The 27472-nt window shown below is 39.5% G+C and overlaps 1 protein-coding gene across 1 annotated transcript; it reads left to right on the top strand.

The window, feature by feature from the left end:
• The first annotated feature begins 6380 nt into the window (after positions 1-6380).
• LOC124144828 (WD repeat-containing protein 31-like) lies at positions 6381-25581 on the top strand. The gene is made up of 10 exons (XM_046514416.2): positions 6381-6560; positions 9201-9339; positions 11306-11380; positions 11521-11662; positions 13769-13869; positions 14513-14580; positions 17234-17375; positions 19111-19264; positions 21632-21701; positions 23197-25581. Exons 1-10 carry the CDS (start codon positions 6517-6519, stop codon positions 23276-23278), a joined length of 1017 nt encoding a protein of 338 aa, XP_046370372.2. The 5' UTR covers positions 6381-6516; the 3' UTR covers positions 23279-25581.
• The last annotated feature ends 1891 nt before the right edge of the window (positions 25582-27472 follow it).

Here is a 27472-nt window from a genome sequence, read left to right as displayed (position 1 = left end):
AGCCACACACACACATCCACGTGCATGCACGTCGCTATATAAGTGCAATAATCTTGGACGCGACGTTAAATCCCATTTCACCTCACCTCACTTGAGGACACCTAAAATACGGCGTGAAAATAAATAAATCTATATTTAATTTTGATTAAAGTAAGATGTTACATCTATCAAAATGAAGAGCACGTCAGACATATGTTGCTGATGACGTATCTCTGATATAGTAACTATAGTAATATGAAAGAATCAAATGGTCTTTAACTTCTTTTGAGTAGTATATCTATGATGTGAATATTGCTTGTTACCCGTGAAGATATAGAATAGGTCTCCTGCAAACCATGCTTGCCGTCAAAGGCGACTAACGGGATCGGGTGGTCAGGCTCGCTGACTTATTTGATGCATGTCATCGATCTCAATTGTGTGGATCGATGCTCATGTTGACAATCACTGGATTGTCTGGTCCAGACTCGATTATTTACAGACCGCCGTCATATAGCTGGAATATTGCTGAGTGCGGCGTTAAGCAACAGCAACAAAAAAATAATAATATTGCTTGTTCCCCATCACTTTGCCACAACAATGGTGAACCTTACTGCACTGGCCGACCCGGATGTAGGTATTATCAGTACACAGTGTGTCTGAAGATGATATCTACTGCCTGCAGCCTTCGGCTATTTGTCTTCGTTTTATGACTGAATATCACGTTCAATGGTTTTCTCAAAGCAAACAATATATTTTATATCCTGAATATTCGCAAGATTCCCTTCTTTAATATCCAGTTCAGCGTCGTGTGAATTGGTAAACACAGCACGCTATATATATGTAAACAGGCATGTTGTTCTGACGGCTGTACATGAGTACTGGTGAAGAAATATCAATAACTTTAATGATGTTTTGGTACACTAACTTCCCTGGTCCTGTGTGGTTTTACAGTGCGTCCAATTACTTGCAGCTATGTCAATTAAGTTCAAGGTAGTGTAACGTATCCACTGTGTGTGTCAGGGAGTACTTAATGAAAAAACTTATTTAAGATGATGTTGATCGAAACCATTATAATGCAAATCTGCTCGTTGTGCTGTGTCTTTTGTAATCTACCCGTAAATCCTCGAATAAACGCCCAGCGTTTATTAATTTCGTAAGATCCCGAGACCCGGCGTTTATTCAAGGCAGGCGTTTAATATTGTTCAGAGGGTGATTTTTATGTGAAAGTCTTGCTTTTTTTTCTCACGTTCTGTCCCTCAAATTGATACGGTATACGGTATGGATCCTAACAGACAATAATTGTTAGGATCCACTAACTAAATTTTATTGACTAAAATACGACCCGACGTTTATTCAAGGGGGTAGTTGGATCAGGCGTTTAATCAAGACAGTCGTGTATTCAAGGATTTACAGTAATTTTGTTTTCCTACCCTGCTTTCATTCAAGTTAATTATTACATATAAGACATGTTCAAAGCACTTATTTAGTCCCTTAAGTGAATTCTGTTAGTGGTTTGGCATTGCCGTAGGTTAACTGCTGCGCAAAAGAAAGTACAATGTACGCTTAAAAATTGGATTTGACCAAAGAATTACAATACCTTACTAGGCTGAAAACAGTCGCCGAAACACTGCAAACTTAAGGTCCAAAACAAAACTATGATACCCGTATCAAATACATCACCATCGAAAAGCCATGTCTTGTTTGTTTCATTTTTTATCACCATCTTGTCTGTCTTACAGACCCTGATACAAATATATCATGCAAGCCCATGCAAGTCTAGATTACTGCAGTATCTGAAAATGAAGAGATTCTCTGGGCTCCTTTTTATATATTTTTTTATTAAGATAATTTAGGAACTGTTTATTTTCTGAACGATATGTTCATTTCAGAGACTAGATGTTGGTCTGATCACCATCAAATATACTTTCTTTTGCTCTGCGCTTTATATTTCCTTTCGCCTTATAGATTCGGCTATACGTAATAGACAGGTGCCCACGGTACTGGTAAGATCTTCCAAAGGTGTCTAGTTTTACAATAACCACACATCCAGTTATCCGAAATTGGAAAGTTTGACGTTCTTTTGGATTTGAGTAAATATAGATATTCCTCGTGCGGTTATTGATTCGTGGGAATCAGTCACATTAACGACTGATTAAACGAACCAGTTAATGCCTGTTAAGGTGAAATAGGCCACATGCTACCAACTGCACGCGTTTGTGTAATCTGAGCGGTAAATGAAGAGAGGTGATTTGTTATTGATGTATGTGTTGTGAATGAGGGTTAATGACATCGTCCTCGTGGGCCACGTAAGTGTTGTACTGCATGCATTGTAACTTCTAAACATGGTTGATTTTACCGTATTGCAAATAATATTTATGTCCGTATTTTCAGTGTTGTTTATTTTACAATCATGGCGCTTTTGACCTTTGCTTTTTGTCTCTGTCACATTTCCAGTCAAGGTGTAGAAAATGATGTCTTTTGTGAAACTGGCACATCTGCTCTGTATAAATATAGGGACAATATTCATATGAGTGAGTGAGTATGGTTTTACGCCGCTTTTAGCAATATTCCAGCAATATCACGGCGGGGGACACCAGAAATGGGCTTCACATATTGTACCCATGTCGGGAATCGAACCCGGGTCTTCGGTGTGACGAGCGAACGCTTTAACCACTAGGCTACCCGACCGCCCAATATTCATATGATACCAAAAGGGAAACAGAAACGAGTTAGTGTTAATTGTGCAAAATGTACGTTTATGGTTTTAATGTATGACTCGATTAACATCTCTATGCACATATTGTATATTTCTAAAAGGTTGGCGATTACTAGATATGATGAGCCGAATGCATGGCGTATGAGTCATTAGATCGGGGAGATGGGAGCTCAGTATCGATAACGATCAATGTAGTGTTTGGTTGTTGTTTACCGCCGAAGTCTGCAATATTTTATCTGTATGCCGGCGAGCTGTAGATAATCGAGCCCGGACTAGACAAACCAGTGATTGACATCATGAGCATGGGATACGATGACATGTGTTAACCAAGTCAACAAGCCTGACCACCCGATCCCGTTAGTCGCCTCTTACGACAAGCATGGCAAGACAAGGACAAATCCAACCCGGTTGGTTGGTTTGTTGTTTAACGCCGCACTCAGCAAATATTCCAGCTATATGAAGGCGGTCTGTAAATAATCGAGACTGGACCAGACAATCCAGTGATTAATATCTAACCCGGATGTTCACAAGCAGAGAAGTAGTGGTATTGAAGCCACGTGGATGAAACGTGCAAGGATATCCTCCTTTTTCAGAAACGTTAACTGCAATTATGTCATGTGTTAGTTGTTTATTGCGTGACTTGGGTATAGTCACGTGCCCCGCTTTTATCAACATCCTGGATCCGCCTCTATATACCTGACATCATAAAAAACATAGTATAAATTGTCAAGTTATGACACGAAGCGAATTTGCCATTAAATCTCATTTAAAGAGGTGCAGTTGGTTGGTTGGTATGTTGTTTAACGCCGCACTCAGCAATATTCCAGCTATATGACGGCGGTCTGTAAATAATCGAGTCTGGACCAGACAATCCAGTGATTGATATCATGAGCATCGATCCACGCAATTGGGATCGATGACATGCATCAACCAAGTCCACCCGATCCCGTTAGTCGCCTTTTACGACAAGCATAGTCACCTTTTACGGCAAGCATGGGTTGCTGAAGAACTATTCTACCCCGGAATCTCCACGGGTCTAAAGTGTAAACAATACCAACACTACATCGATTTTATGCAACAAACTTCTTCTTAATTATATTCTTTGCCAAATATTTCATTTATAAATGCAAGTTGCAGGATATTTCTTTGAACTTAAACCTTTTGTAGCGAGAATTACACTGTCGTTACAATATTGAAAAATGTGTTCATTTTAATCGAAGCACTCAGAGTAAGTTTTATTCACAATGGATGTTGTATCGTCGTCTTCTTGAGAACCGTCGATGTAAATCTCATGTACTTGACCTGGTACAAACTTGTTTAAATACTTCTGTGTGAATGATGTGTGGATGCGATGTGTATGTCCTTTTTATGTCATAAAACATCACAAGACAATTGTTTGAAATTATTTTGTATAAAATAATTAGGTAATGGTGGTTCTTGGATACCCTGGGCTCGGATCTCCAGACTGTAACAGGGGCTTCTGAATAAAAATAAATAAAAACAAAACAAAATCCTATTCATCTAACACAAATATTCTATGTTAACTTTTCATTACAAAATGCACCTCTTCTTTTCCAAAAGGTTGCATCCACTGTTGACAAATAGACAAATTATACAACTATACAAATATACTGAAATACATATAATGCAGACAGGTCATTACATGGGAACGTGTTGCGGACATCGAGTCAGTAGCACTGCCATGCGCACTTTGCCAAACGGAGTTAAAATAAAAAGCACAAGAAGTGCGGGTGATTTTGATCTTATTAACTGTTTGTCGATTAAATACATAGTTGCAGACCGCCTCCGTGGTCTAGTGGTAGAGCGTCCGCCCGGAGAGCGGAAGGTCCCGGGTACGATCCCCGACTGCGTCATACCAAAAGACGTTAAAAGATGGTACTTGTTGTTACCCTGTCTGGCGCTCGGCATTAAGGGACTAAAACAAGGACTGGTCGGCTCGGAGTCAGTATACTGTGTCTGAGTGGGGTAGTCATGTTAAACTGCGGCATGGTATCTCAGTGAGCTAGCAGTATAAATCAGCATCAGTCTGGACTAGTACAAGCAGCCACACACACAGTACTATTCAGTACACAGCAACAATACCAACTTTAATGCGGACATCTAGTGCTGGGCCGACGTAGCTTTCTTTGGGTTTCCAGGAGACAAAAAATTGTGTATAGATTAAATTAAACACATATTGCTCTATGTGAAGATTTCTGTAAGGTAACTCTCTTCTCATGTGACTTTGGCTGGAAAACAACATTTTCATGTTGAAGACGTGAACAGACCGATGGATAGGTGTGCCTTACGCCATTTACGTACCTTATTTACACACCTTAGCTAATTTTTATGTGAACGCATAGTAAATTCACATATACACACGTATGTACAGTTACACACGTGCAAAAATACTTATGTGAGTAAATGTTGTGCATGTGAACGGGGCATAATATTAGACAGTATTTTTTAAATCAGCAGTGCCCTTATATCCCGATGAGGTACTGTCACTCGTATATGTATTTAGGTGTGTGTTGTCGGGCACAGTTCTGACAATTCAATGTGACAATGTTATACTCTGATAAAGGTGAGAGAGTTTTTCTCTGCATATACAACATCACAACCACCTAACAAAGTATTTGTCTGGATAAACTTTACAACGAATCTACAAAGTTTAGTTCTTTTATGGTTCCTGCAAGCGGCTACATGAGTTTTCCTTCTTTTGACTGCAACAACATTCATGTCATAGCAGCGTTACTGTTTGTTTGTTTGATGTTTAACGACGCACTCAGCAATATTCCAGCTATATGACAGCAGTCTGTAAATAATCGAGCCTTGACCAGACAATCCAGTGTTTGACATTATGAGCATCGATCCACGCAATTGGATAGTATACGATGACATGCATCAACCAAGTCAGCGAGCCTGGCCACCCGATCCCGTTAATCGCCTCTTACGACAAGCATAGTCTCCAGCGTTACTGACATATACCAGTAGTAATAATATACTTCCCGATGACCCATTAGCGACGAGAAAGAATGCGACGTACTTTGAACGTATTAACATCTCGTGGTAGTCTACAACAGATGCATGTATAGTATTTGTAACATGAGAATGTAGGTAAATATATCATGTTATACAAGACTCTAGTGTGCTTCATACCCGATTCCCGATGGACATATCATTGTAACCCACAACGTTAAACACTAATGGTTCAAGCTATAGAAAGAAACACTTGCTTCTTACAACCTAGGAGAACAAAACCACGCAAAGTCTACTCAAAACCAGAAAAACTACGAAACAAAACAAATGGAAATAATGAAACATTAAAATAATATGAATGTGTTTTGAAAGTAAAAAACATTCATTTGTGGTATTTCAAATTTTACTGAGCAATAAAAACTAACCAACAAATACATACAAAGTAAAATATAACAAATCAAACACAAGGCAACTAACATTCCACTCATACCCGCCACTAATTAATCATCTCACATAACGAGAATTTCTAATGTGTTTCCCACCGGAGAGCTTACATATATTGTACGAGCGCTTTGATCAATAACGTGAGAACATAATGTGACAAGTTTGTGTGTCCTTATGCGCACACAGATTCGTGTCTGTAACGTTTACTTTTATATAGACGGGTCCCAGTTTATGAGCATATACAAGGGCGGACAACTCTCATTCTGCATCCTTGCTTTCCGAGACGATTCCATTGTATATCTGCTTATGCACTATATCCCTGCCTGAAAATAGACAACGGAATTATACAAATATGACATTTGTCATCTATAATTGAAAAAAAGCACGTGTTGCACGGAATGGGAAAATTGTTCAGCAAGAAGAAGTCACCGAAATACGACAGGTAGATTTGGTAGACAAATGTGGTCATGTCTAAACAAATTAATATTTGCCGGTATGCGGTAAAATGACAGCAGTGTGCTTAACAGAGCTATGTACAAAGGTTAAATGAATTTGGATTTATTTTTACATAACTTAATAATATATTACCCACTGGGGTCAGGGAATTCCTATAAAAACTCCGCACAGCTGCTTTGTAATGTTTCGATCATTTGGGGCAGTTAATGGTTAATAATGGTAAATAATGGGGTTTCCCTTATTTGAATGACGAACGACGTTATATTTTGCAAGTGTCATATCTGCCTCCTAATATTATCTTCCTTGTTAAAATAATGGCATAAAACAAAATAGATCAGGATTTAGAACACTTGAATGAAACAACTTTTATGTCGTCATTCATTGTGAAGTAGAGTCCCTGAAGCATGTTAAAGTTTGTTTGTTGTTTATGCTGCACTCTAGAATATGCCAGCTTTGCAGTCTCTAAATAATCAAGTCTGGCTCAGACAATCCAGTGATTTACATCATGAGTCTTAATATGATCAACTGACCCAGATCAGCGAGCTTGATCACCAGATCACGTTAGTCGTCTCTTACGACAAGCATTGGTTGGTTGGTGAAGACCAATTCTAACATTGATCTTCACTTTGATGTTATATTGTTGAGCATGTGCAAGAGTTGACCAAAGTCCAGTGGCGGATCCGGGTGAGGGGTTGGGGTTTGGCTGGGGTGGCAGTCCTGGGGGTGGCCACTCCCCTTTTTTAAATGTAAATATATAAAATATTCTCCCACCCCCTCCCCCCAAAATGTTGCCTACTATGAGAACATGTTGAGTTGGTTTTTAAAGTAAAATTAATAATGGTTTATATATTGTATTTTTTATTTTTTGTGGGGGTTCCAAATGGCCCAAGTTGAACCCCCAAATTTTAAAATCCTGGATCTTCAACCCTGCGCAGAAGAAAATTACACCGTACCCCTTCAGTGAAGTCCGGCACACGAACTGGTGATGAGAAACTTCGTCAGTACAAATTCGAAATTTGAGATAAAAAATCACTAGACATGTTGATTAACCGTTTAAATTGAATTTTTTGTTCAGCAAGGCATTGTTTTATATCCAGGGATTAAGATTACCTTGTGTATTTTCTTGTAAACTAAGCCGGACACAGCAATCAGCTGTACACACGTTTTCTTGGAATCTACCGGTGATTCGGTCAAGACACACCCAATGATATAACTTTACAGTATTTTAATGCAAGGATCGGCAAAAGTTGTATCTGAAACTATTTTTTTATCAGGAATAATATATTCCAATATCTTGTTAATTTAGATGCAGCTTTTACTAAACATATTCAAAATAATAATAACCCTAAGCGAAGCAGCTGATCGCTATTGCCGGGGAATTAGTTTTTACATGGAACCAGTCTGACCAGTCACCGTCAAGGGTCCCGTGCACGTGATCGAGAGAATTACGTGTTGACATTGAATCGTCCAACAAAAACAAATATGACTTTTAACGAATCAAAGTATGGCATTTATGATATATGTATGTATAGGTATGTATGAGGGTTGTCATGATAATATGATACCCATGTATCGATTCATGTAAATTCTGTAGGAAGGGCATCGATATTGCAGAAGCAATATCTGATATGTTTTGCAATAACTCAGCCTGATGACTACTTTATGAAACAAAACTTCAAAGCATAAAACATTCAGAACAAAACAAAATTACCCAGTCATTCAAGTTGGTTGATAGCAACAACCTGACATCCTTACATAGGTTAACCACTTTGTGAGGCGGTGGGGTAGCCTAGTGGTTAAAGCGTTCACCTGTCCTGCTGAGGTTTGATTCCCCACATGGATACAATGTTTGAAGCCCATTTCTGCTGTTCCCCGCTGTGATATTGGTGGAATATTGCTATAGGCTGCTTAAAACTACACCCACTCACTCACTCACTCACTTTGGTGACGTGGACAAGGTGCCAACCTTGAATTAGATGGTCTGTGGATCAAATCCCAGCGTGGGACTTTTTGGCAACTACAGTCACCTTGGTGACTGATCTGAACGCCAATCAGGGCTGCCTTCTGAAACCTAGTCATTAAAATCTAGTACAACAGTCCATCTTGAAAGAAAGGCTATAACTACATACTCTGTTACCATTCTATGGGTTCTGGATTAGAATGAATTCATCAGGTGTTGATTGGTTGATTGCATTTATTCATCCCCAGACGGTGTGGACTGCTGCTCATAATATCAATCATTGGTTTGTCTTGTCCATACTCAGTTGTTTACAGACCGTCTGTCATAAGGCATAGGTTCACTATTGCTGAGTGTAGCGTTAAAGCTACAATGAATTTGTTATTAGATTCTCATCCCTAACCACCTCACAAGAAAGCACAATGGTCACATCCTAAATTAGATAGGGGCTGCAATGTATCGCAAAACAGTTGCACATGCGAAGTTGTTTATGAAACAGGCTTAGGGTTTGATTCCCAACATCAGTACCAAATATTGCAATCGAGATCATTTCTAATGTCACCTGCCAGAATATTCCTGAAATATTGATAAAAGTGGCTAAAACCATACTCACTGTCTCTCAATGTAAAACCCTCAAATCACAGACACTCAGTGCAATTCTTCTTCCAGTTTCAACTCAACCTCCAAGCAGACGGACAGCCCAGAAAGAGAAGGTGGAGTGATGTCTAGCAGTCCAGTGCATCAGGAGGCAGTGGTCAGTCTCGCCGGGGTCCAGACTGGCCTCAGTCTCTCAGGCAGCAAGGATAAGGTGAGACTTAACTTATCATAGTAAGTTCAAATTAATAAAAAACTTGTATTAAGCAATCAATCAAAATAAGGCTAGACTTTTTTAATAAATTCTTTACAGATTTTTGTGCCAAAAGCCCTGGTTGGGTGGGAAAACATATAAAATATAGAAAAGGATATTTCAAATTTGTTTTCTGTTTAAGAGTTGTCTGAATTTGTAATGTTTGTGGAGCTGATCTTGGCAACATTGTAATGTAACATATTGTTCAACCTTTATTTGGATAAAACCATGTAAGTTTGCATTCAGTGGAATGACATTGTTTAGTGCTTTTACAATTTCAGATATGTTTCCATCAATTGATTTAACAAAAATCTCATGAGGATGTGTGCAATGCCATACGATGTGTTAGATACATTGTATGAAGGTTACTTGCTAGTTGGGAGGAATGTAGTTCCCTTGTGTTTTCTGCTACATAGGTATGTTGACCTGTGAAGATCTGGGGTAGAATAGGTCTTCAGCAACCCATGTCTCTAGTAAAAGGTGCCTATGCTTGTCGTAAAAGGCTACTAATGGGATCGCATGGTCAGGTTCGCTGACTTGGTTGATTTCATCTTTCCGAGGTGTTAACTGATTATAAAAGGCCAGTTCCACCCTTGCAGAACTAGGCTGGAATTCCGGAGTTACATTTTGGCTGGACTAACGAGTCCACTGAAGGTCGACTGAAGGATTTTCAAAGCATATGTACCGCCAACCTTTTCCTTGACAGATATTTTCCAAATCCTTTCATGTTTTTAATCAAGGTGCTCAAGTGATTTGATGCACTTTGCAGGGAAGGAATATAGAGCTTGATTATAGATCTGATCATCTTCACTGGGCACCGCCATTGTTTAAAGCAAATGCAAACATTATGCGAGATGGAATCTTATTGGTCAATAGGAGAAACATGGAAGGGACATAACTCATAATAGCCACTGGTGGCGCTACGGTCAAGCCTGGAAATTCCAGCCAAGTTCGGCAAGGGTGGAAACTGGACTTTTATAGTCAGTTAACGCCCTTGCCTTGGGAAGAGTGGTTGATGCATGTCATTGTATCCCAATTGCGTGGATGGTGCTCATTATGTCAATCACTGGATTGTCTGAAAAAGGGAGGATATCCTTGCACGTTGCATCCACATGGCTTCAATACCACTACTTATCTGCTTGTGAACATCCGAGTTAGATATTAATCACTGGATTGTCTGGTCCAGACTCGATTATTTACAGACCGTCGTCATATAGCTTGGATATTGCTGAGTGTGGCGTTAAACAAACAAAACATACAAACCAATTCCCAAATCCCAAATCCCAAATCTTTTAGTCATACAAAGGATACATTTGCAGTAAACGGCCATTATTATGTGAAGGGAGTAATCATTACTTGCCGTAAGTTAATGTGATAAGGATCATTAATGTCATCACATGATGGACAGAGCCTCTATTAGAGACCCAGTGTATGACCTGTCATCAGACAGAGGCTGGTGTGTATTGGAGGAGAGAGGAAATCAGTACTCCGAGAGCTCCAGATAATTTTTTGAACAATTGAGTTTTTACTCTAGGGTTTCTATTTTAATTGGGTTATTACATTTTACATTGGGTAAACAATATTTTTTCACTCATCTTTTCATCACTCTATTGGGTTTTTCCCAAACTTAGTGAACATTTCAACATGTTCAAGATTTTTAAAAAATGAAATAATGTTCTAAATATAAAGACTTGACCCAGAAAGTAAATTAGCTTGTAATTGTGTTATCGTAATAGCTCGCGAGCTGTTTTTATACATTTGAGTTTTTCATTTAATGGATGCATTTCTGTATGTAAGTAAATTGAAAGTAATTGGGTTTTGAATATTTTTTGGGTATTTTACGCAAATACGCTGCTTGTCTGTAGCTCTGACTCCGCTTGTTCCAAGCAGTGTTGAACTCAGCAACTGTGTTGTTTGTTTACTCCAGACTGTGGTCCTGTATGACTACCACAACAACCGACTTGAGGATCGCTGGACAGGACATGAAAGAGAGGTGACCAAGGTATGTGTTGCAGATGTAGACATAACCTTATTGTTTTGTTGTGATGGAAGCTCTTAAAAGTAAGCCTGATGATTTTGGTTACGACAAATTCTGCGTTGTGTTGCAATGTATTCTGTTACCATGGTTACTATGTATTCTAGGTGTGCTACGGTTCAGCCTGTCACGGCATGTTCAGTGCTTCCCGGGACAAGTCAGTCAGGATGTGGCAGAGAGGCAACCCAAATGCTGTGAGAGAGTTTCAGGGTCATGACCTTGTAGTGACTGCAGTGACCCTGAACCCAGGTAAACATGTCAGGGGTGCAAACCCCCACATCCCCATTGAATAACCATGTCTTGTTTGTTTCATTTTAGCCACCATCAAACAAGGGTGCATACTATAAGTTGTAGCAGGATCACAAGTAGTCTGTCATACAGACCCTGAAACAAATATATCCAATACAGCCCATGCAAGTCTATAATGTTTGGCAAGTCTAGATTACTGCAGTATCAGTATCTCACTATCTGAAAATGAAGGAAGTCTCTGGGCTCCTTTTTATTAAATTTTATATCTATAATTTAACAACTGTTTTTTCTGTAAAATATGTTCATTTCAGAGACTAGATGCTAGTCTAGATCACGAGGGGTACATGGGGTTTTATGCATCCTGCATTAGGCTTTATACCACTAGCAAGGTTAACCTCAGCTCAATCGAACAGGTAGGTTGATTGAATTAGCTGAGGTTAACTTGTGCTATGTCACATGACTTCCATCGACTCGGAAAAAGCATGTGTCTTTTTGCTTTGAATTGGGGTATAAGGGATTTATTCTTCCTATAAGAAATTGATGTGCAGCCTGCATTGTTTGTGGCGGGGTACTAGAGATTTATTACCCTGCTAAAAAATGTATCACCCTCCAAGGTGGGTTACACAGTATTTTATCAAGATCATGTGGACCAATCAGATCTCATCATTCTGACATGGAGGTGTGATAATTTCTTTTGCCCTGCACTTTATAACTTAACCACTGGACATAAATATGTTCAATAAGAATAACATGCCACAATTCATTAGGTTATATATTGAAAAACACAAATAAGTTATGTACAGCTCTTTTTCCAATAATTACCCCTTGGGAAGTGTGGGAAACATTGGTATTTATATTGCACTATTGACATCAGTCCTTGGGAAGCTTGGGAAACATTGGTATTCATATTGCACAATTGACATTGCTCCTTGGGAAGCTTGGGAAACATTGGTATTCATATTGCACAATTGACATCACTCCTTCAAAAGCCCGGGAAACATTGGTATGCATATTGCACAATTGACATCACTCCTTGAACAGCCTGGGAAACATTGGTATTCATATTGCACGATTGACATCACTCCTTGAAAAGCCGGGGAAACATTGGTATTCATATTGCACGATTGACATCACTCCTCCAAAAGCCCGGGAAACATTGGTATTCATATTGCACGATTGACATCACTCCTTGAAAAGCCCGGGAAACATTGGTATTCATATTGCACGATTGACATCACTCCTTGAAAAGCCGGGGAAACATTGGTATGCATATTGCACGATTGACATCACTCCTTGAAAAGCCTGGGAAACATTGGTATTCATATTGCACGATTGACATCACTCCTTGAAAAGCCGGGGAAACATTGGTATTCATATTGCACGATTGACATCACTCCTTGAAAAGCCGGGGAAACATTGGTATTCATATTGCACAATTGACATCACTCCTTGAACAGCCTGGGAAACATTGGTATTCATATTGCACGATTGACATCACTCCTTGAAAAGCCCGGGAAACATTGGTATTCATATTGCACGATTGACATCACTCCTTGAAAAGCCTGGGAAACATTGGTATTCATATTGCACAATTGACATCACTCCTTGAACAGCCTGGGAAACATTGGTATTCATATTGCACGATTGACATCACTCCTTGTACAGCCGGGGAAACATTGGTATTCATATTGCACAATTGACATCTCTCCTTGAACAGCCTGGGAAACATTGGTATTCATATTGCACGATTGACATCACTCCTTGAAAAGCCGGGGAAAGCTTGGTATATATATTGCACGATTGACATCGCTCCTTAGGAAGCGTGGGAAACATTGGTATTCATATGGCACAATTGACATCGCTCCTTGGGAAGCTTGGCAAACATTAGTATTTATGTTGCACCATTGACATCCAAATGTGGGAAACATTGGTATTCATATTCTAGTTTGATATATAAGTAATATTAAGATTCCCTGGTCTGGATGGAGAAGATCGGGCATCTGCAATGCCACTTCAGTGCACTGTTTGAACTTAAGTCCTGGAATGGTGCTGTCTAACATGAACTTGGTATGTGTGATCCTGATGCTGTTGTTGTTGTTGTTGTAGACAATACGATGCTGTGTACTGGTTCCCGTGACAACAGTGTGAGATTGTGGAATGTGGAGACAGCGAAGTGCGTCATGCAAAACAGCATACCACAGAATCTAGTTAGTATCAGTAACATTATTTCAATATTCTCTCCACTGACAGGCTTGGAATGAATGTCATGAAGAAGTGATGTGGTGTAGCCTCATTTTAAATGAAAAATCAACCACCATGTTTCAGGTCCAGGGGGTTGATCTGATTTATTTGTAAAATGTGTGTGTGTGGCTGTGTACATCTGTTTCCTATTTTTTAGTAACTCAATCAACCCATCAATTCACATTCGACACTGAAACTCGTCTAGAAAACCCATAAAGAAAAGAATATAAATAAGGCTATAAATATAATAGCCTTGGTTCCCAGGCACTGCCCACATCATCATAAAGTATGCTACATGTTTCGTTTTTATTTCTATTTTCCCCCCAAAAATATATAAATTCTAATATGTGATCCAATATAGCATGCAGTTACTTCCCTTTACTTGCGCACTGCTTAACTGCGCTGTTTATGATATTGGTCATGGAGTTTGTATGCTTGTTTTTGTCTCGAGGCCCTTTCAGGCAGGAAGCCTTATGAAAGTATCATTCTGATGCTAGGTACATGCACTGGGCTTAAAAAGATAAGAAAATTGGTTATCAGGCAATAACTTTTAAAAACATAGTGCGGGCGGGCTGTGTTTTTTGTTGATCTGTAGTTGGTTTGTTGCAGGTGACGGATGTCAAGTGGATCCCAAACAGTAGTCTGGTGGTGCAGGTGGGGGAGGACAAGCAAGTCAGGTAGGCTATACACTGTATCACACGCTCTATACGTGTATATAGGTACTACCAGGCTTCTAGAAACTATCCCATCCAGAAACTTCTCGAACGATCAAGCTTGCCATGTTCATGTAAACAACCAAGGGGAGATAACTCTAATTCCAGTACAAAACCATTCTGGAAGGCTCCTGTTGCTGCTGTTGATTGCTGTTTGAGTCCAGCCATGTCAGCACACGACATATTTTACTAGTAAAGTAAACAATGTTTACAATGAACAAGCTTATAATGAACTGACATATATAACAAACGTTTTTTTTGTCCCAGTCTTTTGCTTTATATTTCATGATGTACAATACTCGGAATGCTAATGACAAACTACTGTCTGAATGGACTAAAATAAGTGGTCCCTTTACAACAGTTTGTATGCCCGCTAACATCACTGACAATTACCACAAAGCTTTACAACAGTTTGTATGCCCGCTTACATCACTGACAATTACCACAAACCTTTACAACAGTTTGTATGCCCACTAACATCACTGACAATTACCACAAACCTTTACAACAGTTTGTATGCCCGCTAACATCACTGAAAATTACCAGAAACCTTTACAACAGTTTGTATGCCCGCTAACATCACTGACAATTACCACAAACCTTTACAACAGTTTGTATACCCACTAACATCACTGACAATTACCACAAACCTTTACAACAGTTTGTATGCCCACTAACATCACTGACAATTACCACAAACCTTTACAACAGTTTGTATGCCCACTAACATCACTGACAATTACCACAAACCTTTACAACAGTTTGTATGCCCGCTAACATCACTGACAATTACCACAAACCTTTACAACAGTTTGTATGCCCACTAACATCACTGACAATTACCACAAACCTTTACAACAGTTTGTATGCCCGCTAACATCACTGAAAATTACCAGAAACCTTTACAACAGTTTGTATGCCCGCTAACATCACTGACAATTACCACAAACCTTTACAACAGTTTGTATACCCGCTAACATCACTGACAATTACCACAAACCTTTACAAGAGTTTGTATGCCCGCTAACATCACTGACAATTACCACAAACCTTTACAACAGTTTGTATGCCCGCTAACAACACTGACAATTACCACAAACCTTTACAACAGTTTGTATGCCCGCTAACATCACTGACAATTACCACAAACCTTTACAACAGTTTGTATGCCCGCTAACATCACTGACAATTACCACAAACCTTTACAAGAGTTTGTATGCCCGCTAACATCACTGACAATTACCACAAACCTTTACAACAGTTTGTATACCCGCTAACATCACTGACAATTACCACAAACCTTTACAAGAGTTTGTATGCCCGCGAACATCACTGACAATTACCACAAACCTTAACAACAGTTTGTACGCCGTTAACATCACTGACAATTACCACAAACCTTTACAACAGTTTGTATACCCGCTTACATCACTGACAATTACCACAAACCTTTACAACAGTTTGTACGCCGTTAACATCACTGACAATTACCACAAACCTTTACAACAGTTTGTATGCCCGCTAACATCACTGAAAATTACCAGAAACCTTTACAACAGTTTGTATGCCCGCTAACATCACTGACAATTACCACAAACCTTTACAACAGTTTGTATACCCGCTAACATCACTGACAATTACCACAAACCTTTACAAGAGTTTGTATGCCCGCTAACATCACTGACAATTACCACAAACCTTTACAACAGTTTGTATGCCCGCTAACATCACTGACAATTACCACAAACCTTTACAACAGTTTGTATGCCCGCTAACATCACTGACAATTACCACAAACCTTTACAACAGTTTGTATGCCCGCTAACATCACTGACAATTACCACAAACCTTTACAACAGTTTGTATGCCCGCTAACATCACTGACAATTACCACAAACCTTTACAACAGTTTGTATACCCGCTAACATCACTGACAATTACCACAAACCTTTACAAGAGTTTGTATGCCCGCGAACATCACTGACAATTACCACAAACCTTAACAACAGTTTGTACGCCGTTAACATCACTGACAATTACCACAAACCTTTACAACAGTTTGTATACCCGCTTACATCACTGACAATTACCACAAACCTTTACAACAGTTTGTACGCCGTTAACATCACTGACAATTACCACAAACCTTTACAACAGTTTGTATACCCGCTAACATCACTGACAATTACCACAAACCTTTACAACAGTTTGTATGCCGTTAACATCACTGACAATTACCACAAACCTTTACAACAGTTTGTATACCCGCTAACATCACTGACAATTACCACAAACCTTTACAACAGTTTGTATACCCGCTAACATCACCGACAATTACCACAAACCTTTACAACAGTTTGTACGTCGTTAACATCACTGACAATTACCACAAACCTTTACAACAGTTTGTATACCCGCTAACATCACTGACAATTACCACAAACCTTTACAACAGTTTGTACGCCGTTAACATCACTGACAATTACCACAAACCTTTACAACAGTTTGTACGCCGTTAACATCACTGACAATTACCACAAACCATTACAACAGTTTGTACGCCGTTAACATCACTGACACATGTATGAATGTGATTGTTTTATTGTTTTCCATGCAGATTGTATGACACTCGTAACCTGAGCGTCATCCACAGCTTCACCAAGAAGCAGTACATCCAGATGTCATGTGACATCAGCCCGGATGGCGTCTACTGCCTCACGTGCAGCAACGGCTTTGGTGGCAACGGCTGTGAAGCTACGGTAAGTAATAGGCTGTCATTGTTCCCTTTATCTAAATCTGTACAGTTTTGATCCTGTGAACTTATTGGCTGGCTATATATGTATACTACTCAAAAGAAGTTAAAGAATACTGATTCTTTCATAATTAATGTGTCATGGCAGAATTAAAAGAATCAGGTGTTCTTAAACTTCTTTTGAGTAGTATATATGTTATGCTGTGGGATTTTCGACAAAGTGAGTGAGTATGGTTTTACACTGTTTTTAGCATTAAGCCAGCAATATCATGGCAGGGGAAATCAGAAATGGTCTTCGCATATTGTACCTATGTCGGCATGATGAGCGAACGCTAAAACCACTAGGCTACCTGACCGCCCTTTTCGACAAGAGATGTTGGTGTTACCATTATTTTATGTCTATATAGGGCCTGCAGGGTAGGCCAGTGGTTAAAGCATTCACTTGTTGCACCAAAGGCCCGGGTTCGCTTCCATCACATGGGTACAATGTGTGAAGGCCAGTTTTGGTATTCCCAGCTATGAGGTTGCTGCAATATTGCTAAAAGTGGCATACACCCCTACTCACTCATTGGTCGCCAGTTTTGTTTCTGAGAGTTTCTTGTGGATCAGTCCTGCCCCACACTGTTTGTTTGTTTGTTTGTTGTTTAACGCCCCACTCAGCAATATTCCAGCTATATGCGGCGGTTTGTAAACAATCGAGTGATTGACATCATGAGCATCAATCCATGCAATTGTGATCGTTGACATGCATCAACCAAGTCAGCAAGCCTGATCACTCGATCCCGTTAGTTGCCTTTCACGGCAAGCATGGGTTGCTGAAGACCTATTCTACCCCGGATCTTCATGGGTCTGCCCCACACTGAAGCACATGTGGTGTCGCCTTAGAAAAGTGACTTTTTCCTGAATATGCCTCTGTTCACCCAGCAGTGATTAGTACCGGGTAGGATGAGATGGTAATGTGATTGTTAACCTTCTGGCACCTCACAGGTGGCTTGGGTTGTATGATTCCAAGGGAGTTGAGAATCAGTTCCCGCTGTATTCCGTGGTGGTGTAGTGTTTTGAAGAAATGCCCATTCGGGGCGAAAATCACATTTTGTGCAGAACTTGTGCAGGATTTGACATTTATCTAATGAAGCATTCGTCAAATAGACTGCCGAATTTTAACATGTCAGTCGAAAACTGGTTTTATATGTATAAACGGATATTTATTTTGTTTTGAAGTGAAGTTGCATTTTGTCTTATTGCTTTCTAAAAGTGCATGCCTGTATGTTTCCACTCGGGATCTCCAGATTCACTTCAATTAGCAATTCTAGATGTGGATAAGTTTGTCATAAAAATAGCAAATGCAAGGTGCATAACTACAGAATTCACGAAACCTAAGCTGAAATAATAAAAATTATAAAAAAATAGTTGCAGAATTGATAAAAACTGACAGCAGAAGTTTTTGTCCGCGGAATACAGCGGGGACTCAAGAATGAAAATTGAGTGCACACTGATTCATGGACTGGGGTAATATTAATAGTATAGCACCATGAACACTCACTTAGGTGGAATTTGGCGCATTATAAATGGACTTGCTAGTAGTACTAAGATCAAGACGATGAAGTTGTCTTGGTGTTACCATTATCATGTGTGAAAGATACGACATGCAGGTTTTGTCAGTGAGTGAGTTCTGTGTTTCTCCCATTTTGAGTGAGGATTAGTGAGTTCTATCTTTCTCTATGATTTGTTTTTTAATTCAGCTGTGGGATCTAAGAAGTCGATCTTTAATCCATGAGTTCAAGGGTCACATAGAAGCCATTGAGGCGTGTATATTCCTCCCGAGCAGCGACCTCCCCCTTGTGGCCACAGCTTCGAGAGACTGCACCATCAAGGTCTGGAACAGAGACACAAAAGGCAAGGAAACAATCTGTTAAACAGTGGTATTGCATGATTAGGCCATGGTGCCTGATATACCATAGTGTCCCAGGAATTGGTCATGGTGCCTGGTATACCATAGTGTAAGGATCACAATAAATGTCAATTCATCCTAGAACAAAAGAACAATTCTCATTTCCATTTCCATCTTCATTCTCAGTCTCATCTCATCATCAATTGTCAATAAATAACCTCTTTTGAATTGGAAGATTGACTGCAAAGGAAAAGTAAACAATCATAAGTTTGCAGTTCAATAAGTAAACAAAACAATAACACTGTATGACAATTACTAAAACAACAAAAGTTGACAAAAGACATTAAATTGTGACAAGATAATAGCATTTGCACAGAAAGAATGTATACATTAGTGATTGAAAACTGAACACATTATCATTACTTCAGAAAAGTTACAAATACAACAATTTGGGAAATAAATTGCTACAGAAATATATTGACAATGGAAAAGAAATACAAATGCATGACAACATATCATTTTGGTTGACCCATATTCTTCTCTCACCTTTACTTTTTGCCTTTTTGTCACTGACCACATGGGTCCTCATTCTCTCCTTCGAGAAACTAAAAAGCATGCATGGCATGCAACCTAAACAGAGTAACCTTCCTTGGCTAAACTCCTGAAGCATGCATAAAATAATAATCTTTTACATGCTAAATTTGGAATGAAAATTTAGGAAAAATCTAAACTTTAATAATTTGGAAAAATAAATAGGAATTATTTTAGAGATGTTATTTTGACCGTAACATATAGTGTCCCAGGAATTGGCCATGGTGCCTGATATACCATAGTGTCCCAGAATTTGGCCATGGTGCCTGATATAGTATAGTGTCCCAGGAATTGGCCATGGTGCCTGATATACCATAGTGTCCCAGGATTTGGCCATGGTGCCTGATATACCATAGTGTCCCAGGAATTGGCCATTAGCCTGATATACCATAGTGTGTCAGGATTTGGCCATGGTGCCTGATATACCATAGTGTGTCAGGATTTGGCCATGGTGCCTGATATACCATAGTGTCCCAGGATTTGGCCATGGTGCCTGATATACCATAGTGTCCCAGGAATTGGCCATGGTGTCTGATATACCATAGTGTGTCAGGATTTGGCCATTGTGCCTGATATACCATAGTGTCCCAGGATTTGGCCATGGTGCCTGATATACCATAGTGTCCCAGGATTTGGCCATGGTGCCTGATATACCATAGTGTCCCAGGATTTGGCCATGGTGCCTGATATACCATAGTGTCCCAGGATTTGGCCATGGTGCCTGATATACCATAGTGTCCCAGGAATTGGCCATGGTGCCGGATTGATTTTTTTGGTCAAAAGTTTGAGGTTAGGCTGTAACCCATGAGAGACCTTCGTCCACAGAAACATGAAATCCAGAGACACGACACAAACAGCTCTTTTGCAATCACCTGTGTGTTCATGATTGATTGTATGCTACTCAAAAGAAGTTAAGGACCGCTGGATTCTGTCATATGAATATAGTTAATCTGTTATGCCATGACAGTTTAACTATAGTCCTATGAACGAAAAGTAGTATAAAACGAATAGGAGTGTGTGTTGGTTGATTAAATCGGACTAAATGGGATACAGAGCCCAGAAATCTCCTTGAATATTCACTTGCACTCAGCAATATTCCAGCTCTATGGCAGCGGTCTGTAAATGGTCGAGTCTGGACCAGACAAACCAATGATTGATATCATGAGCATCGATATGCGCAATTGGGATACGATGACATGGATCAACCAAATCAGCGAGCCTGAGCACCCAACCCCTTTAGTCGCCTTTTATGACAAACATATTCGCCTTTTACGGCAAGCATGGATCCTGACCCATTCTATCCCCGATCTTCACGGTACATGATAAATATATATTTCTTCAATCCCAAATTTGAAAAGCGTGAAATTTGTCTTGGCAAAATAGATACCACGGTAATTATATATTAAGTTTGATCTGTTGATCAGTATTTATCAGAACAACTTCAATTTAGATTTTTTTCTCCACATTTTGCGAACTGGTGATTTGAGTTTTCATGGAAACATGTGATGTCATATATTGTATCATGATGTCATCACATTCCAGGGTGATGTCATGTCTGACTCACAAATATGGGAGGTCACATAGATAACTTATGTACTTTGATAGACGTTATGTGTTTTCTGATTATGTGTTTTACTGAGTATTTGATGACCGGCCATTTCACTTTAGTACTTGGACATTTTGGGCATCAAATACTCAATAAAAAACCCAAATCTGAAAACGCATAATGTTTATCTCCTAAATTCTTCAAATAAAATTCTAATAATTAAATCTACTTCCAGCTCTAGTGTCAGATTTGTCGATCAGCGGTGCTGGACCAATCACCTCTCTTCTGGCATACGAGGACGGCAGGTGAGTTATCTCCCTTGAATCATAAATTCTAAGATAGTCAAGACGCTCAACATAAAGAATTTGTTTCATCACTTAACAATTACCACAGTGTGTTACCTTTAAGGGAGACTAGGCCCGACTAATTGGCAGCATTGCAAGTTTGATGTACATCCATCAAATGACCTTTACATGTTTAATTCTAAGCAGTAAATGATCACCAGTTCAGTGTGCGAAATAGCCACCTGCCCGCTAACCTGTGGCTAGCAATATTTCAATCGGGCTAAAGATTCTGAAATATCCCAAGCCCGTTTTGTTACTGAAATTTTAAAAGGGATTATTTTATGCACAACTCTTATTTGATTTGAATAAATAAAGTTCTCTAATTTCTCTAGATCAATACGACTATCAACCCCAAAATTAAATAAACATAAATGATGCATGTAGCCCGATTAGAATTATCCTCTTTCATCTTGTTTGAGTGATTGTTGTCACTGTAACACTGTGTATAACAAACATGTTTTGATTGGTTGTAATTTGTAGTTAACCAATCACAAGCTGTGTTAACTAAAAACTTTGACTACCCATTTCAAACATTGCGGGGATGTAAATCAACTGTTACATTTTTAAGCTTGTGAAATCCGAAACTGGCTTGTAACTTTTAAGGCAAGCTAGCCCACATGGCCAGCAATATTTGAGACCATTTCAAACGCTGCACCAGATAGAGGAGCATGCTTTTCCTTTAAACTCAGTGGTGTTTCCCAATATCAGTATGCCAGTGACATACGTTAATCCAGGTGAGTGTAGGCCTTTTGCAGTACAATACTTTGCAGTGTTTGAAATAAGCATAAAAGTACTGGGGTCCTTGTCATCACCCTAGTTTAAAAGTCATAGTTATAGTTATAGGTGGCCCCAAGGTCTCATCCCAGACCTAATTCACTCCATCTTCCCGAGGCAAGAGAGTTAACTGACTTTAAAAGTCCAGTTTCCACGTGCACCCTTGCCGAACTAGGCTGGAATTCCTGGGCTCGATCGTAGCGCCACCTGTGGCTTTTATGAGTTATGTCCCTTCTATGCCTCTCAAATGGACTAATCAAATTCCACCTTTGCTTCAAACGAAATGGCGGCGCCCAGTCAAGACTATCTGATCAATAATCAAGAACTATATTGTGATAAAAAAAGTCTTACAATGCGAAGTGCATCAAATCACATGAGCACCTTGATTAAAAACATAGAAAGATTTAGAAAATATCTGTTGACTATGCATAGACTTGTCAGCCCAGCCAAAATGTAACCCCATAATACCAGCCTAGTTTGGCAAGGGTGGAAACTGGACTTTTATCGTCAGTTAACTCCCTTGCCTGGGGAAGATGAATTCACTCATGTAACCAGCCAGACTATATTCTGGATCCTGTAATGTTTTACTTTGGCACAGTTCTGTACTTACTCTTATGGCATTACACTCTGACTGTAGCTGCGTGGAATAGCATGACTGATGATTACAAGCAACTATTTCCAGTGTCCTGGCCGGCTCCTTCAATATGGGCATTCAACTGATGGAACTGAAGAAAGGACAACTCTCCAGGAGGTCACAGTTCTAGCAATGGCCGACCTAGTCAAGATATCTGCTGCCATACCCAGTTGCCATCATCTAGCTGTGGATCACCTTGTCAACAGGGTGGTCAATTTATCCCTTAGTATTGCCTGGTCATCCGTGGATCACCTTGTCAACAGGATGGCTAACGTTATCCCTTAGTATTGCCTGGTCATCCGTGTATCACCTTGTCAACAGGGTGGTCAACGTTATCCCTTAGTATTGCCTGGTCATCCTTGGATCACCTTGTCAACAGGGTGGTCAACGTTATCCCTTAGTATTGCCTGGTCATCCTTGGATCACCTTGTCAACATGATGGCCACCTTTTTCTGTTAGTTTAAAAATGACATTAAAAGAACATGATGTCGACCTTCTGAAGATATGTTTGTGAACAATAGACGATAACCCCCGAGCTTATTCCGTTTCTGCTCCAGTGACCACACCGCGGGTGTAAGCTTATCACGTCACAAGACTTTTCTCTTGTTTGTAAACTTACGCACTTATTCTGAAATAAGAACACTTTCGGTGCACTTTACATATTGTTTTGCGTAATTTTATAGATACACTAGTACAACTGCGACAGTAAGGTGCATGACAATATAGATATATTGACTATCGGAGCTCATTAGAGCTTTGAGAACAGGATGTGAAGGATAAATACCGTTACGCAAATGGAAATTGTGTTTCATGTTTTAGGATTATGTTTATCTTGTAGACTTGTACAAAATGAAACTTGAAAAACACATGAATGAGCTGTGTAAGATGTGACGAGGTGGAGATCGAGTGACTGGCTTACTACGGCAATTAGTATTTTGTAACTCATCCGTAAGAAAAACACACAAGCTTTCTCTATTAAAAAAACTAGACTGAAGCCAGTTTACTCTGCACGGCGCTTGCGTTTTCAACTTCACTGTGTAGAGCTCTTTTGTTTTGGTTGGAGAAATGAGTCGGGCAAGTAATGTCACACTCGAAAATTATTTCATGCATGATTTAAAAACACACAGAACCGTTGATGTTCGTACTGTCCCTTTAGACCCAGCTCACTTACATTTCTTGCCTGATTATTTGTAGATCACCTTGTCAGTATGATTGGGGACTTTATACCATAGTATTGAGTGGTCAAAGCTCTTGTCAACATTGTGAACAACTTTATCCCTTAGAACTGCCTTGTATGAGGAAGTCTTTGATGGACATTTAGAAGTTGGAAGAACATGAATGCATCACTTATAGCCTCATCTTCATGTTGATGTCGAATGAAGTCTCCCTTGTTCCATACAAAGTGTCATGTTTTCATGCCTTGTATGAGGTTCCACTCTTGTTAATATTTCAGTATCTATGGTAATAGTTTATGAATATTGATAGGTATTTTCTTGTGATAAGCTGGCTGTCATTTGTGTTTGTATTGGATGGGGATTTTAATCACTGGGCAGGCGCGGATCCATTTTGACAATGGTAGCATGCATACTTCAGAAAGTGAATTTCTTTTCAAGGGGCTGACTCAGGGTGTCTGAAAAGGGGGAATGCACCCCCCTGCACCCCTCTGCACCTCCCTCTAGATCTGCGAGTGCTGGTTATGCATAAGTAAGGAGTCAAACAAATTGTTATACTCAGTCTGTTCGTATCCAGCGTTAGATTTTGGCACTAGTCCTGTAGTCCTTGCCAAACTGCCCAATAGTTATATTAAGGTATCATAAGGACGAGAAGAAGTTTGCTATTTTTAAGGGTTTTGCTATATGTTATCATCATAAGGAAGAGCTGATGTCAAATAGTGCTTTGTTGTTGTGTTTTGGCTGATATCTATTTGTTGTGATGTGATAAGGAATGATGGGACCAAATTGATGGCACAAATAATGTACCTTTCTGGTCGGCTTTCTGACATTTCTGTTCTGTCTCGTTATTGAGGAGTATGTTTGTATATTTTGATTGACTGACTGTGATTTCAAACTTACATCACTTGCCTTTAGTCTCACAGAGCCAAATTGTACTGTGATGTGATATGTGTGATGTTTATTTTCTGTGAGCACATCAGTTGAGAAGATGGAGAATTTAACCTGAGATACCACATATTAACACTACACACTGTGAGATACCGGAGTATACACATTAATATATCACTCAAGGTGTGAGATACCACATATAAACATTGCACACTGTGAGATATAGGAGTATACACATTATATCTCTCCAGGTGTGAGATACCACATACCGGCCTTGCATTAAAAATCCTATAAAGTGATATCATTGGGTGTGTCTTGACCGAATCACCGGTCGATTCCAAGAAAACGTGTGTACAGCTGATTGCTGTGTCCGGCTTAGTTTACGAGAAAATACACAAGGTAATCTTAAACCCTAGATATAAAACAATGCCTAGCAGAACAATAAATACTATTTAAACAGTAAATCAACATGTCTGGTGATTTTTTATCTCAAATTTCGAATTTGTACTGACGAAGTTTCTCAGCACCCGTTCGTTTGCCGGACTTCGCTGAAAGGATACGGTGTAAATTTTTTCTGCGCATAATATTCAAATTTCTTTTTTTCCAAAATATTGAACCCGCTAGAGGGGGGTGCGCATTATACATGGGTGCGCACTATACTCAAGAAAATACGGTATTAACACTGCTCACTGTGAGATACTGGAGTATACACATTAATATATCACTCAAGGAGTGATATACCACACACTAACACTGCACACTGTGAGATATGGGAGTATACACATTATATCTCTCCAGGTGTGAGATAACACATATTAACACAATTTTCCAAGCACCGAGGGTGCTTACTATGGGTAATACTGTGGTGGAGCTACTGTTGAGGGACTTGTTAGTTGTGCCTTCATCATGCATGTACTGAGGTTTACGATGGTGCCATATCTGATGTTATACTGGTGCAATTTGGGGAAGAACAAATTACTTGTTAGTGTCTTGTATTGTTTGTCGACTGTGATTTGTACTGTGATCATCTTGATCACATTGTATCGGTAGCAAGTTTGGGCAGGACTTGATTGTATTTGGCAGGACTTGATTGTATTGGGCAGGACTTGATTGTATTGGTGTACTGTAATTCTTGAAATTAATGCAGTCGTCAATTAAATGTGCAAAATGCGAGTGGTCTTTTGCTCACATTAACTAAACTTCACATTTATGTCTCCAAAATGACTATAAACAATAAGAGGGTCTCACTGAACACTTTTGACATCTTTGTTTATCCACTGTATTTGTCTTCTTTGTGATAAATACCCTTTTGCCACCATTGCTTCTTGTTGGAAGGAACATCACATCTCTGCACAGCCATTTTTTGTGTTGTGCTATTTGAATTGGGCTCACAATGAGTCAAGGTTATTTGTCATGATGGAATTGGGGGCATGGGTGGCCCAGTTGTCTAAGGCGTCAAAATTCGCTGTGCAGAGTTGTGTTCCATGGGCATGCCAGAAACCTTTGATTGTTGGTTTGAATCCCAGTTCCCCCGATTATGTTTCTAGGATTGTCCGCACCAGCCCCATGCTTGTGGGTTTCCTCAATGTAGTAAACGTATAAGACCTGCATCACTTCGGGCTTTCCTCCCACATGAAGCTGACACGCCGTGACATGACTGGAATACTGTTCAAAGTGGTGTTAAAACCAACTCACTCACTCAGTCACTCACTCGTTACAGTGTTCAGATATAATACCCTGGATTATTGAGGATGGTCATAAGTGTCATAACTGAAATATAAGATCTTTACTTGTATTGCAATCCTGTGCCTATAGTCCTTAATGTCCCTGTGTATGATATATATTTAGGTTTCTGATATCATATGATGGTTTTATAGGTGTTTTTCACTGTTTTCTTTGAGCACCTACATATCATTGACCAAGCTTTCAGTCAGGTCTCATTTGATCCGTTTCAACGAGATACGATTATTAGAGATTGACAGGTACACATCAATAGCTATTTTCACATTTGTAAATGCAGAAGGGTGTTGTTCGTAACTCCTATACCTATTCACTGACTTACAACAGTCGTAGCACGAACACTATCGTAACTTCCTAACTTAAGTATTGACCTACAACAGTCGTAGCAAGAAGACTATCGCAACTTCCTAACTTTAGAATTGACCTACAACAGTCGTAGCACAAAGACTATCGTAACTTCCTAACTTAAGTATTGACCTACAGTAGTCTTAGCAAGAAGACTATCGCAACTTCATAACTTAAGT

This window comes from Haliotis rufescens, unplaced genomic scaffold (assembly GCF_023055435.1).
Source record: "Haliotis rufescens isolate VD_foot unplaced genomic scaffold, xgHalRufe1.0.p SCAF_8, whole genome shotgun sequence".
NCBI lineage: Eukaryota > Metazoa > Mollusca > Gastropoda > Lepetellida > Haliotidae > Haliotis > Haliotis rufescens.
Note: the sequence above shows the minus strand (reverse complement) of the source record. Positions and strands in the feature narration are given on the sequence as shown.

What these genes read in the sequence shown, in the direction of transcription:
- LOC124144828 (XM_046514416.2), top strand. Translation starts at nt 6,517, where the DNA reads ATGGGAAAATTGTTCAGCAAGAAGAAGTCACCGAAATACGACAG. An exon ending in ACAGCATACCACAGAATCTA is followed by an intron (nt 13,870 to 14,512) that starts GTTAGTATCAGT and finishes GGTTTGTTGCAG; the next exon opens with GTGACGGATGTCAAGTGGAT. An exon ending in CTGGAACAGAGACACAAAAG is followed by an intron (nt 19,265 to 21,631) that starts GCAAGGAAACAA and finishes ATCTACTTCCAG; the next exon opens with CTCTAGTGTCAGATTTGTCG.